The sequence below is a fragment of the Salvelinus namaycush genome, unplaced genomic scaffold (genome assembly GCF_016432855.1).
Source record: "Salvelinus namaycush isolate Seneca unplaced genomic scaffold, SaNama_1.0 Scaffold364, whole genome shotgun sequence".
NCBI classification, from domain to species: domain Eukaryota; kingdom Metazoa; phylum Chordata; class Actinopteri; order Salmoniformes; family Salmonidae; genus Salvelinus; species Salvelinus namaycush.
Window position 1 is genome coordinate 136640 of NW_024060608.1, and position 15393 is coordinate 152032.

General features: G+C 41.9%; 1 protein-coding gene across 1 annotated transcript; it reads left to right on the plus strand.

The window, feature by feature from the left end:
* The first annotated feature begins 3467 nt into the window (after positions 1 to 3467).
* On the plus strand, positions 3468 to 5438 carry LOC120040573 (zinc finger protein 239-like). The gene is made up of 2 exons (XM_038985665.1): positions 3468 to 3475; positions 3763 to 5438. The coding sequence occupies exons 1-2, from the start codon at positions 3468 to 3470 to the stop codon at positions 4724 to 4726; spliced, it is 972 nt and encodes a 323-aa protein (XP_038841593.1). The 3' UTR covers positions 4727 to 5438.
* Positions 5439 to 15393: the final 9955 nt, after the last annotated feature.

Here is a 15393-nt window from a genome sequence, read left to right on the forward strand (position 1 = left end):
GTTGAGATTGGCTGGTATGACAACAAGCTCAGTCCGATGATGCTGTGACACACCGCCCCAGACCATGACGAACCCTCCACCTCCTAATTGATCCCGCTCCAGAGTACAGGCCTCGGTTTAACGCTCATTCCTTCGACGATAAACGTGAATCCGACCACCACCCCTGGTGAGACAAAAGCGCAACTCGTCAGTGAAGAGCACTTTTTGCCAGTCCTGTCTGGTCCAGCAACGGTGGGTTTGTGTCCATAGGCGACGTTGTTTCTGGTGATGTCTGGTGAGGACCTGCCTTACAACAGGCCTACAAGCCCTCAGTCCAGCCTCTCTCAGCCTATTGCGGACAGTCTGAGCACTGATGGAGGGATTGTGCGTTCCTGATGTAACTCGGGCAGTTGTTTGTTGCCATCCTGTACCTGTCCCGCAGATGTGATGTTCGAATGTACCGATCCTGTGCAGGTGTTGTTACACGTGGTCTACCACTGCGCGGACGATCAGCTGTCCGTCCTGTCTCCCTGTAGCGCTGTCTTAGGCGTCTTGCAGTAAGGACATTACAATTTATTGCCCTAGCCCCATCTGCAGTTCTCATGCCTCCTTACAGCATGCCTAAGCCACGTTCACGCAGATGAGCAGGGACCCTGGGCATCTTTCTTTTGGTGTTTTTCAGTGGAAAGGCCCCTTTAGTGTTCTAAGTTTTCATAGCTGTGACCTTAATTGCCTACCGTCTGTAAGCTGTTAGTGTCTTAATGACCGTTCCACAGGTGCATGTTCAGTAATTGTTTATGGTTCAGTGAACAATCTTGGGAAACAGTGTTTAAACCCTTTACAATGAAGATCTGTGAAGTTATTTGGATTTTTAAAAATTATCTTCGACAGAGTCCTGAAAAAAGGACGTTCCTTTTTTTGCTGAGTTTATGTATGGACAGTTGAAGTCGGAAGTTTACATTATACACCTTAGCCAAATGTATTTAAACTCAGTTTTTCACAATTCCTGACATTTAATCCTAGTAAAAGTTCCCTGTCTTAGGTCAGTTAGGATCACCACTTTATTTTAAGAATGTGAAATGTCTGAATAATAGTAGAGAGAATGATTTATTTCAGCTTTTATTTCTTTCATCACATTCCCAGTGGGTCAGAAGTTTACATACACTCAATTAGTATTTGGTAGCGTTGCCTTTAAATTGTTTAACTTGGGTCAAACGTTTCGGGTAGCCTTCAACAAGCTTCCCACAATAAGTTGGGTGAATTTTGGCCCATTCCTCCTGACAGAGCTGGTGTAACTGAGTCAGGTTTGTAGGCCTCCTTGCTCGCACATGCTTTTTCAGTTCTGCCCACAAATGTTCTATGGGATTAAGGTCAGGGCTTTGTGATGGCCACTCCAATACCTTGACTTTGTTGTCCTTAAGCCATTTTTAACCAACTTTGGAAGTATGCTGTCCATTTGGAAGACCCATTTGCGACCAAGCTTTAACTTCCTGACTTATGTCTTGAGATGTTGCTTCAATATATCCACAGAATTTTCCTCCAATATATCCACTGAATTTTCCTCACTCATGATGCCATCTATTTTGTGAAGTGTACCAGTCCCTCCTGCAGCAAAGCACCCCCTCAACATGATGTCACCCCTGTGCTTCACGGATGGGATGGTGTTCTTCGGCTTGCAAGCATCCCCCTTTTTCCTCCAAACATAATGATGGTCATTATGGCCAAACAGTTCTATTTTTGTTTCATCAGACCAGAGGACATTTCTCCAAAAAGTGCGATCTTTGTTCCCATGTGCAGTTGCAAACCGTAGTCTGGCTTTTTTATGGCGGTTTTGGAGCAGTGGCTTCTTCCTTGCTGAGCGGCCTTTCAGGTTATGTCGATATAGGACTCGTTTTTACTGTGGATATAGATACTTTTGCACCTGTTTCCCCCAGCATCTTCACAAGGTCCCTTTGCTGCTGTTCTGGGATTGATTTGCGCTTTTCTCACCAAAGGACGTTGATCTCTAGGAGCCAGAACGCGTCTCCTTCCTGAGCGGTATGACGGCTGCATGGTCCCATGGTGTTTATACTTGCGTACTATTTGTTTGTTCAGATAAACGTGGTACCTTCAGGTGTTTGGAAATTGCTCCCAAGGATGAACCAGACTTGTGGAGGTCTACAATTTTCTTCTGAGGTCTTGGCTGATTTCTTTTGATTTTCCCATGATGTCAAGCAAAGAGGCACTGAGTTTGAAGGTAGGCCTTGAAATACATCCACAGGTACACCGCCAATTGACTCAAATGATGTCAATTAGCCTATCAGAAGCTTCTAAAGCCATGACATAATTTTCTGGAACTTTACAAGCTGTTTAAAGGCACAGTCAACTTAGTGTATGTAAACTTCTGACCCACTGGAATTGTGATACAGTGAATTATAAGTGACATAATCTGTAATTGTTGGGAAAATGACTTGTGTCATGCACAAAGTAGATGTCCTAACCGACTTGCCAAAACTATAGTTTGTTAACAAGAAATTTGTGAAGTGGTTGAAAAACTAGTTTTAATGACTCCAACCTAAGTGTATGTAAACTTCTGACTTCAACTGTATGTGTAAGAAAGTAAGAAACATTCCAATCTTATACAGTACCAGTCAAAGGTTTGGACACACCTACTCATTCAACGGTTTTTCTTTATTTTTACTATTTTCTTCTTTGTAGAATAATATTGAAGACATCAAAACTCTGAAATAACACATGGAATCATGTAGTAACCCAAAAAGTGTTCAAAAAAATAAATTGAGATTCTTCAAAGTAGCCACACTTTGCCTTGATGACAGCTTTGCATACTCTTGGCATTCTCTAATCCAGCTTCACCTGGAATGGTTTTTCAAAGTAGCCACACTTTGCCTTGATGACAGCTTTGCACACTCTTGGCATTCTCTAATCCAGCTTCACCTGGAATGCTTTTTCAAAGTAGCCACACTTTGCCTTGATGACAGCTTTACACACTCTTGGCATTCTCTCAACCAGCTTCACCTGGAATGCTTTTCCAACAGTCTTGAAGGAGTTCCCACATGTGCTGAGTATTTGTTGGTTGCTTTTCTTTCACTCTGCAGTCCAAACCATCTCACTTGGGTTGAGGTCGGGTGATTGTGGAAACCAGGTCATCTGATGCAGCTTTCCATCACTCTGTAGAAAATAGTCCAAATAAAGAAGAAGCCTGTAATGACTAGGTGTGTCCAAACTTTTGAATGGTACTGTATATACAATACCAGTGAAGTTTGGACACACCCACTCTTTCCAGGGTTGTAGAATATTATTGTTGACATGTCCTAATAATTTACTTAACCCCTTCTGTACCGTTCTAGTAACAAACCAACAATTGGCACTAGCTGTCATTATAGCAGGTAAAGGGAGATTGCATATGAATAAATATATATTTTCCATACATTTCTGTTGAATAATAAATCACCAGAATACGTTCTATACATATTTTCTGTACATACAAAATGCAGAGGTCAGAGGGTTTAAGATAGCAGGGCTATGGGACAGTGGAGATTAGTTTATGAATTGCCTGGCAGTGAATGTATAGGAATGATTCAAATGGAACTGTTAACAGCCATTCATTACCCAGGTAGTATTGTGAATAACTAGTGGCTATTAACCAATCGGCATCCAGGATCCAATTGTACGGTTTTATAATGAGGGATCTAGTCTAGATTAAAACTTATAGGAAGGACGTTTTATAATGTGGAGGTTTCATTCAGGTCTCTCTGTTTAACCAAATACTCTGTCTTTGGCAGGAGAGAGACCAGACTCTCACTCTGACAGCAGTAAGAGTCCTTCAGAGGAACCAGACCCAGAGACTCCCAAACCAGTGAGACAACTCAACTGCTCCCAGTGTAATAAGAGTTTCAAGTTGTCATGGAACCTAAAAGAGCATGAGAGGGCACACACAGGAGAAAAGCCTTTCCACTGCTCCCAGTGTGGAAAGAGATTTCCACGATCACAGAACCTAAAAATACATGAGAGGACACACACAGGGGAGAAGCCTTTTCTCTGCTCCCAGTGTGGAAAGTGTTTTACCCAGTTATGGAGCCTGAACAAACATAACAGAATACACACAGGAGAAAAGCCTTACCACTGTTCCCATTGTGGAAAGAATTTTAGGTTGTTAGATAAGCTGAAGGAGCATGAGAGGACACACACAGGGGAGAAACCTTACCATTGCTCCCTGTGTGAAAAGAGTTTTACCCAATTAGCTTACCGAAAAGAGCATGAAAGGAAACACACTGAAGAAAAGACTTACCAATGTTCCCAGTGTGGAAAGAGATTTTCACAATCACAGGAACTAAATTCACACGAGAGGACACACACGGGGGAGAAACTTCACCACTGCACCCATTGTGAAAAGTGTTTTACTCAGTTAGGGAGCCTGAACAAACATAATAGAATACACACAGGAGAAAAGCCTTACCCCTGTGCCCATTGTGGAAAGAGATTTTCTAGATCACAGGACCAAAAATCACATGAGAGGACACACACAGGGGAGAAACCTTACCATTGCTCCCTATGCGGAAAGGATTTTACCCATTTAGGGAGCCTGAACAAACATAAGAAGAGAATACACTCTGGAGTGAAGCCTTACTCATGTTCCCATTGCCTAATGAATTTCAGGTTGTTAAATAACCTTAAGGAGCATGAGAGGACACACACATCTTACTGTGGTCCCAGTGGAAAAGATTTTACCAATTTAGGGAAACTATAAGATCATGAGAGGACACACGGGAGAAATCACGCAGTTGTTCCCAGTGTGGAAAGAGTTTTACCCAGTTAGGGAGCCTGAAAAGGAACACGCATACAGGGGAGGATAAGCTCACAGTTTGGAAAGAGTTTTAGTTAGGGAACCTAATTGTGGAAAGACATTTTCCAGGACAGAGGACCTGAAATCACATGCCAGAATAGACAGGCTGTGTTCTGATGAGTCGCTGTGTTCTGACTTATGTTTGACTGTTGTTTTATGCCGCATTAAATCTTCTTGTTTATATGAAATCTTTATCAAGAATAGGCATGTTTAAAAAAAAAAAATCCTCTGGAGACATGATTATGTCAAAAATCAGATTATAATTTTAAAATGTATTTTGTTTTGATTCTACACTTTGATATTTTGTATACATGTTAGAACCCCTAGATGTTAATGACATGATTTGGATATTTTAAAATGTAAATTGTTAATTGGATGAATATTGTGTGTATTTCTTGATTCTAACCTTGAATCCTCAGGAAATGTAATTTAGGTTTTCATTTAGTTAATTTGTGTTCTAGTCTTCAAGCTAAAGATGTATGAAAATGGGATGATTTTCTGATAACATTGATAGGTTGTTGACATAAACTGTCACTACCTCTTGAATGTTCCCATCTGTATTATTCCACCATGTTAGAGAGAACACAGGTGCTGATTGTAAAAAAAAAACATTTGATTAATGCACCATTTTTATCTGAATAAAAATGAATTTTTTAACTGTGTTAGCCACTAGTGGACATTCATTATATACATGTACATCTATGTACTTACAGAAATTAGCTCTTCTGAGTGGGTGAATGGATTGCTGGAAGGTGTATAACACAACGTGTCGGTCAGAACACAAGGAGAGGGAAGTTTTAGCAATTTTTAAAAATGTTTTTGCTAATTTAATTCAAGGTGACAGACGGTGACACATTCAATATGACGTTACACACTCTTGGCTGCATCTTGCTGATATAGGGTGTAATCATTCGTCCATCAGTTGCAAAAGATCATTTCTATTGGACAAATTCAGGTATTTTTATCCCCGTTTCATAACGTTTTTCAACAGAATCATCGGGATAAACACACCCCTGATCACCCACACACACAGTTCACTTTCATAGCAGCCACGTACAAACAGCATGACCCCTTTGCTCATGGTATAATTCTTTCTCCCATCTACGCACTCTCCTCTTCTCACCTTTTCCCTTCGTTTGTGGACTTCAGTGCACAACACATCAGCTGTATGTGACCAGGAGAAAAAACCTTTCCAAGCCAAACCAATATCATAACCGCTACACACAGCCTATATCATTGTCACCATATTAGCTAAAGTAACGTCGTAGTCAACATAACTAATAGGACTAACATGTTAGTAAACCTGCTACAATCATGCAGTAACTTTACAGTGCAATAAATTAGTAAAACCAAAAGCTTACCTTGACTTGGAAAAGTTCCAGTGTTGGATAGCCAGCTAGCTAACATAGCATCCCTCTCTGTTTGAGCCGGGTGTCTGAGTAGGCTAAACTAGTAGGCTAAACCAGCTAGCTGCATTCGCTAAGTAAGTGAAAGTGAAACACATACTATGAAATATAGCTAGCTCTCGCTTCATTTTTGAATAAATTATTTGTTCAAAACTGTTCAGCTATTGTGTCTTTCTCTCTTTGAGTCAACTACTCACAACATTTTATGCACTGCAGTGCTAGCTAGCTGTAACTTATGCTTTCAGAGGCTTTTGGGTTGGTAGCGTGTGGAAAGAGGCTATTGGATTGGTAGCGTGTGGAGAGAGACTATTGAGAGCAGTCCAAGACACGTCTGTTGGGTTGGTAGGTTGTGGAAAGAGACTATTGAGAGCAGTCCAAGACACGTCTGTTGGGTTGGTAGTGTGTGGAAAGAGACTATTGAGAGCAGTCCAAGTTATGGACTTAGACCTGCCTCTTCACAGTTGGGGGTTATTGCTGTTGATTAGGTTTGATGGAGGTGTGTGGCGACCAATAAGGGGAGAGCTTGTCTGTCAAATGAAGGGGTTTCAGGGTATTGAACAGGGGTGTGTTCAATTTGATTGAACGTTGCGGAAGAGTTTGTACTGAATAACACTATTACCAACATTTTCTTGTACGTTCTTGAACAGACTATGAGGTACATTTTGGTTTGCTCCAGTTGGTGGGTGTGGCGGCGTGTGGCTAGAGTCTAAGGTATTTTGGGCCATTTTTCACTACTGTCATAACTCTCCTGTGATGATCTGAAGGATCAGGATACAGTGGGTCTCTCTCGTAGAGGGGGAATGTCATGACTCTCCTGTGGCGATATGAAGGATCAGGTTACAGTGGGTCTCTTTCGAAGAGGGGGGAGAGCGAGAAGTTGGCTGTTTTATGGTCGGTCATAAAATACGGTGCCCCTATGGCCTGTAGTGTTCGAGATTAGAATGTAAACTTTGGAACACGGAGAGACCCTTGGACAATCAAAAGTTTGAATAATTAAACAATATTTCTATTTTTGAGAATGTCGGAGTGGTCCGTGGACACTTAAGGGACAGTCATGACGAGTGTGCTTTATTTGGTGATCTCATGAAGGACAGGAAACACTCTTTACTGTGTCTTTGGTTGTGTACACTTCTTAATTATGGGGGTTACATCTACATATTGTGAAATGTATGTGATTAAACATGAAACTATTTGTGAAACGATGTAATGTGATGTCTAAATTAGAAAATATGGGTTTTTATGTAAAGTTAACCAAATCAGAGGCCATGGCCACGTGAGTGTAGACATTATGTCGGCGTCACGGACCACCCTTTTCTCAAAAGTATATAAAACCCCACTCCTGACTAAATTTACATCAGACCACGCAAACGTAAGCTAAGGTTGCAAATGGTTGAATTTTTAAGACCAGAAAATATGAAGCGGCAGCTACAAGTTGAAATGGTTGGCACTACAACTCTACCAAAGGACAAGACTATACAGCGTGGAGCATTGGCTACACGGCTGGAAACGGTTAAACTCTGAGACTATCGATTCACTACAGAAGTAAGAAGTCCAAGGCCGTCAAGCTACCAGTCTGCAGCCAGAAATGTACTAAGCCAAGGACAAGAATACCGACAACCGCCGAAACATCTACAGTATTCTATGCGACAACCATGGGTACGCCTAACGTATCCATTATAAAGACATCCAGAGACTTTGTCGATTGACTTTTCAGCAGATGGACCGGCGACCACAGAGAGACAACAAGACATATACTCGTAAATGTGATTTATTTTCGATTGAGCCGTAGTTCATGTAAGGTATTAGCAATTTCTATGAGTGTAGTTATCAGCTATGAGTTTCCCGCTCTTGAGCGGTCCACATCCTCTTTCCTTTGTCTACCAAGCCGTCATATCGGTTTCATCCGCTAGGGACTTTTTCTTTGTATCATGTAATACCCCATGTATGAACTAATTGTGTGTATGATAAAGTGATTTATATGTTTAAAGTAATGACTAAAGAATTCCACTCTGAAACGTATTTAACTGTGTGAAATGTATTAGAATTATAAGACTTTAATCCAATAATGTGTGTGAGTAAGACCAGTTAAGACAACATAACATTGTGTTACTATGTAGCAATGTGAGAAATGTATAGTTAAGGCAACAAAGGACAACTGAACTACAGATGACCTAGTTATAACTGAAAACTGACAACAGGAAAGAGGCCCCTTCTAAGGCCCCTCTAATGTAGGGAGGAGAGTAACGGCTAGAAACTGCTAGGCTGGTAGAACAGGAATGAACTAGGAATGTGAAATGTGGAAGAATACAGCCCACCTAAAGAGAGGTGGAGTTTCTTCTGATGTGTGTGTGTGTGTGTGTGTGTGTGTGTGTGTGTGTGTGTGTGTGTGTGTGTGTGTGTGTGTGTGTGTGTGTGTGTGTGTGTGTGTGTGTGTGTGTGTGTGTGTGTGCGTGTGTGTGTTAAAATTACTGTGTTCTCATTTTTTACTTCAGAGCGCTCTCTGAATAAAGAATTAACCTTTTGCAGAATCGGAGACTTTGCCTTGGTGCCGCGACTTCATAGTTAATTAAAGTTTAAATGATTAGTAATAATAATTACACAGAGAATTGATTTGATAAAATAACAGTCTTCACATTTAATAATGTCACGGAATGACACTACCTTGACATTTTGTCTTCTACAGTGGTCCTCCTGTATAGGATAAACCAGTCCATTGTGGTTATGGGTTCAGCTGTATAGGATAAACCAGTCCTTTATGGTTATGGGTTCAGCTGTATAGGATAAACCAGTCCTTTGTGGTTATGGGTTCAGCTGTATAGGATAAACCAGTCCTTTATGGTTATGGGTTCAGCTGTATAGGATAAACCAGTCCTTTATGGTTATGGGTTCAGCTGTATAGGATAAACCAGTCCTTTATGGTTATGGGTTCAGCTGTATGGGATAAACCAGTCCTTTATGGTTATGGGTTCAGCTGTATAGGATAAACCAGTCCTTTATGGTTATGGGTTCAGCTGTATAGGATAAACCAGTCCTTTATGGTTATGGGTTCAGCTGTATAGGATAAACCAGTCCTTTATGGTTATGGGCTCAGCTGTATAGGATAAACCAGTCCTTTGTGGTTATGGGTTCAGCTGTATAGGATAAACCAGTCCTTTATGGTTATGGGTTCAGCTGTATAGGATAAACCAGTCCTTTATGGTTATGGGTTCAGCTGTATAGGATAAACCAGTCCTTTGTGGTTATGGGTTCAGCTGTATAGGATAAACCAGTCCTTTATGGTTATGGGTTCAGCTGTATAGGATAAACCAGTCCTTTATGGTTATGGGTTCAGCTGTATAGGATAAACCAGTCCTTTATGGTTATGGGTTCAGCTGTATAGGATAAACCAGTCCTTTGTGGTTTTGGTTTCAGCTGTACAGGATAAACCAGTCCTTTGTGGTTATGGGTTCAGCTGTATAGGATAAACCAGTCCTTTGTGGTTTTGGTTTCAGCTGTATGGGATAAACCAGTCCTTTGTGGTTATGGGTTCAGCTGTATAGGATAAACCAGTCCTTTATGGTTATTGGTTCAGCTGTATAGGATAAACCAGTCCTTTATGGTTATGGGTTCAGCTGTATAGGATAAACCAGTCCTTTATGGTTATGGGTTCAGCTGTATGGGATAAACCAGTCCTTTCTGGTTATGGGTTCAGCTGTATAGGATATAGGATAAACCAGTCCTTTATGGTTATGGGTTCAGCTGTATAGGATAAACCAGTCCTTTGTGGTTATGGGTTCAGCTGTATGGGATAAACCAGTCCTTTATGGTTATGGGTTCAGCTGTATAGGATAAACCAGTCCTTTATGGTTATGGGTTCAGCTGTATGGGATAAACCAGTCCTTTATGGTTAAGGGTTCAGCTGTATAGGATAAACCAGTCCTTTAGGGTTATGGGTTCAGCTGTATAGGATAAACCAGTCCTTTGTGGTTATGGGCTCAGCTGTATAGGATAAACCAGTCCTTTATGGTTATGGGTTCAGCTGTATGGGATAAACCAGTCCTTTATGGTTATGGGTTCAGCTGTATAGGATAAACCAGTGCTTTCTGGTTATGGGTTCAGCTGTATAGGATAAACCAGTCCTTTGTGGTTATGGGTTCAGCTGTATAGGATAAACCAGTCCTTTATGGTTATGGGTTCAGCTGTATAGGATAAACCAGTCCTTTATGGTTATGGGTTCAGCTGTATAGGATAAACCAGTCCTTTATGGTTATGGGTTCAGCTGTATAGGATAAACCAGTCCTTTATGGTTATGGGTTCAGCTGTATGGGATAAACCAGTCCTTTGTGGTTATGGGTTCAGCTGTATGGGATAAACCAGTCCTTTATGGTTATGGGTTCAGCTGTATAGGATAAACCAGTCCTTTATGGTTATGGGTTCAGCTGTATAGGATAAACCAGTCCTTTATGGTTATGGGTTCAGCTGTACAGGATAAACCAGTCCTTTATGGTTATGGGTTCAGCTGTATGGGATAAACCAGTCCTTTATGGTTATGGGTTCAGCTGTATAGGATAAACCAGTCCTTTATGGTTATGGGTTCAGCTGTATAGGATAAACCAGTCCTTTATGGTTATGGGTTCAGCTGTATAGGATAAACCAGTCCTTTGTGGTTATGGGTTCAGCTGTGTAGGATAAACCAGTCCTTTATGGTTATGGGTTCAGCTGTATAGGATAAACCAGTCCTTTATGGTTATGGGTTCAGCTGTATAGGATAAACCAGTCCTTTGTGGTTATGGGTTCAGCTGTATAGGATAAACCAGTCCTTTATGGTTATGGGTTCAGCTGTATAGGATAAACCAGTCCTTTAAGGTTATGGGTTCAGCTGTATAGGATAAACCAGTCCTTTATGGTTATGGGTTCAGCTGTATAGGATAAACCAGTCCTTTGTGGTTATGGGTTCAGCTGTATAGGATAAACCAGTCCTTTATAGTTATGGGTTCAGCTGTATAGGATAAACCAGTCCTTTGTGGTTATGGGTTCAGCTGTATAGGATAAACCAGTCCTTTATGGTTATGGGCTCAGCTGTATAGGATAAACCAGTCCTTTATGGTTATGGGCTCAGCTGTATAGGATAAACCAGTCCTTTATGGTTATGGGTTCAGCTGTATGGGATAAACCAGTCCTTTATGGTTATGGGTTCAGCTGTATGGGATAAACCAGTCCTTTATGGTTATGGGTTCAGCTGTATAGGTTAAACCAGTCCTTTATGGTTATGGGTTCAGCTGTATAGGTTATATGATAAACCAGTCCTTTATGGTTATGGGTTCAGCTGTATAGGATAAACCAGTCCTTTATGGTTATGGGTTCAGCTGTATAGGATAAACCAGTCCTTTATGGTTATGGGTTCAGCTGTATGGGATAAACCAGTCCTTTATGGTTATGGGTTCAGCTGTATAGGATAAACCAGTCCTTTATGGTTATGGGTTCAGCTGTATAGGTTAAACCAGTCCTTTATGGTTATGGGTTCAGCTGTATAGGATAAACCAGTCCTTTATGGTTATGGGTTCAGCTGTATAGGATAAACCAGTCCTTTATGGTTATGGGCTCAGCTGTATAGGATAAACCAGTCCTTTGTGGTTATGGGTTCAGCTGTATAGGATAAACCAGTCCTTTGTGGTTATGGGTTCAGCTGTATAGGATAAACCAGTCCTTTATGGTTATGGGTTCAGCTGTATGGGATAAACCAGTCCTTTATGGTTATGGGTTCAGCTGTATAGGATAAACCAGTCCTTTATGGTTATGGGTTCAGCTGTATGGGATAAACCAGTCCTTTATGGTTATGGGTTCAGCTAATGTTAATGACCTTTTCAAACCTGGTTATATTAACAACCCATCCTGGTCATATTAACAACCCATCCTGGTTATATTAACAACCCATCCTGGTCATATTAACAACCCATCCTGGTTATATTAACACCCCATCCTGGTCATGTTAACACCCCATCCTGGTCATGTTATCAACCCATCCTGGTCATATTATCAACCCATCCTGGTCATGTTATCAACCCATCCTGGTCATGTTAACAACCCATCCTGGTCATATTAACAACCCATCCTGGTCATGTTATCAACCCATCCTGGTCATGTTAACAACCCATCCTGGTCATATTAACAACCCATCCTGGTCATGTTATCAACCCATCCTGGTCATGTTAACAACCCATCCTGGTCACTTTAACAAGTCATATTAACACCCATCCTGGTCATGTTATCAACCCATCCTGGTCATGTTAACCCGTCCTGGTTATATTAACAACTAATCCTGGTCATATTAACAAGTCATATTAACACCCATCCTGGTCATATTAACACCCCATCCTGGTCATATTAGTAACCCATCCTTGTCATGTTAACAACCCATCCTGGTCACTTTAACAACCCATCCTGGTCATGTTATCAACCCATCCTGGTTATATTAACAACCCATCCTGGTCATGTTAACAACCCATCCTGGTCACATTAACAACCCAGCCTGGTCACATTAACAACCCGTCCTGGTCATGTTATCAACCCATCCTGGTCATGTTAACAACCCATCCTGGTCATGTTAACAACCCAGCCTGGTCACATTAACAACCCAGCCTGGTCACATTAACAACCCGTCCTGGTCATGTTATCAACCCATCCTGGTCATGTTATCAACCCATCCTGGTCATGTTAACAACCCAGCCTGGTCACATTAACAACCCAGCCTGGTCACATTAACAACCCGTCCTGGTCATGTTATCAACCCATCCTGGTCATATTAACCCGTCCTGGTCATATTAAAAACCCATCCTGGTCATATTAACAACCCATCCTGGTCATATTAACAACCCATCCTGGTCATATTAACAACCCATCCTGGTCATGTTAACAACTCATCCTGGTCACTTTAACAACCCATCCTGGTCATATTAACAACCCATCCTGGTCATGTTAACACCCCATCCTGGTCATATTAACAACCCATCCTGGTCATATTAGCAGCCCATCCTGGTCATGTTAACAACTCATCCTGGTCATATTAACAACCCATCCTGGTCATATTAACAAGTCATATTAACACCCCATCCTGGTCATGTTATCAACCCATCCTGGTCATATTAACAACCCATCCTGGTCATATTAGCAGCCCATCCTGGTCATGTTAACAACTCATCCTGGTCACTTTAACAACCCATCCTGGTCATATTAACAACCCATCCTGGTCATATTAACAAGTCATATTAACACCCCATCCTGGTCATATTAACAACCCATCCTGGTCATATTAACAAGTCATATTAACAACCCATCCTGGTTATATTAACAACCCATCCTGGTTATATTAGCAGCCCATCCTGGTCATGTTAACAACTCATCCTGGTCACTTTAACAACCCATCCTGGTCATATTAGCAACCCATCCTAGTTTCTAGAGGAGATTTTCCATCTCTGTCACATATTGAACTGCTCACATAAAGTACCACAGTAGGAGTCATAATACCCATAAAACCTAGCGGTCAAACAGGGGAATGATTCCAGTCGTTTTTCCCATAAGGGATTTTAGAAACTTAAAATAAGGGCTGTGTTTTGTGTAGGCTTACCCTGGTGTGACGTTCTGATAACTGTGTACATTTCTCTGGGACAAGGTGACTTATATATATGTATGTATGTATGTATACTCAACAAAAAATGAAACGTCCTGCATTTATTTTCAGCAAACTTAACATGTGTAAATATTTGTATGAACATAAGATTCAACAACTGAGACATAAACTGAACAAGTTCCACAGACGTGACTAACAAAAATGGAATAATGTGTCCCTGAACAAAGGGGGGGTCAAAATCAAAAGAAACGGTCAGTATCTGGTGTGGCCACCAGCTGCATTAAGTACTGCAGTGCATCTCCTCCTCGTGCACTAAACCAGATTTCCCAGTTCTTGCTGTGAGATGTTACCCCGCTCTTCCACCAAGGCACCTCCAAGTTCCCGGACATTTCTGGCGGGAATGGCCCTAGCCCTCACCCTCCGATCTAACAGGTCCCAGACGTGCTCAATGGGATTGAGATCCGGGCTCTTTGCTGGCCATGGCAGAACACCGACATTCCTGTCTTGCAGGAAATCCCTCACAGAACGAGCCGTATGACTGATGGCATTGTCATACTGGAGGGTTATGTCAGGATGAGCCTGCAGGAAGGGTACCACATGAGGGAGGAGGATGTCTTCCCTGTAACGCATAGCGTTGAGATTGGCTGGTATGACAACAAGCTCAGTCCGATGATGCTGTGACACACCGCCCCAGACCATGACGAACCCTCCACCTCCTAATTGATCCCGCTCCAGAGTACAGGCCTCGGTTTAACGCTCATTCCTTCGACGATAAACGTGAATCCGACCACCACCCCTGGTGAGACAAAAGCGCAACTCGTCAGTGAAGAGCACTTTTTGCCAGTCCTGTCTGGTCCAGCAACGGTGGGTTTGTGTCCATAGGCGACGTTGTTTCTGGTGATGTCTGGTGAGGACCTGCCTTACAACAGGCCTACAAGCCCTCAGTCCAGCCTCTCTCAGCCTATTGCGGACAGTCTGAGCACTGATGGAGGGATTGTGCGTTCCTGATGTAACTCGGGCAGTTGTTTGTTGCCATCCTGTACCTGTCCCGCAGATGTGATGTTCGAATGTACCGATCCTGTGCAGGTGTTGTTACACGTGGTCTACCACTGCGCGGACGATCAGCTGTCCGTCCTGTCTCCCTGTAGCGCTGTCTTAGGCGTCTTGCAGTAAGGACATTACAATTTATTGCCCTAGCCCCATCTGCAGTTCTCATGCCTCCTTACAGCATGCCTAAGCCACGTTCACGCAGATGAGCAGGGACCCTGGGCATCTTTCTTTTGGTGTTTTTCAGTGGAAAGGCCCCTTTAGTGTTCTAAGTTTTCATAGCTGTGACCTTAATTGCCTACCGTCTGTAAGCTGTTAGTGTCTTAATGACCGTTCCACAGGTGCATGTTCAGTAATTGTTTATGGTTCAGTGAACAATCTTGGGAAACAGTGTTTAAACCCTTTACAATGAAGATCTGTGAAGTTATTTGGATTTTTAAAAATTATCTTCGACAGAGTCCTGAAAAAAGGACGTTCCTTTTTTTGCTGAGTTTATGTATGGACAGTTGAAG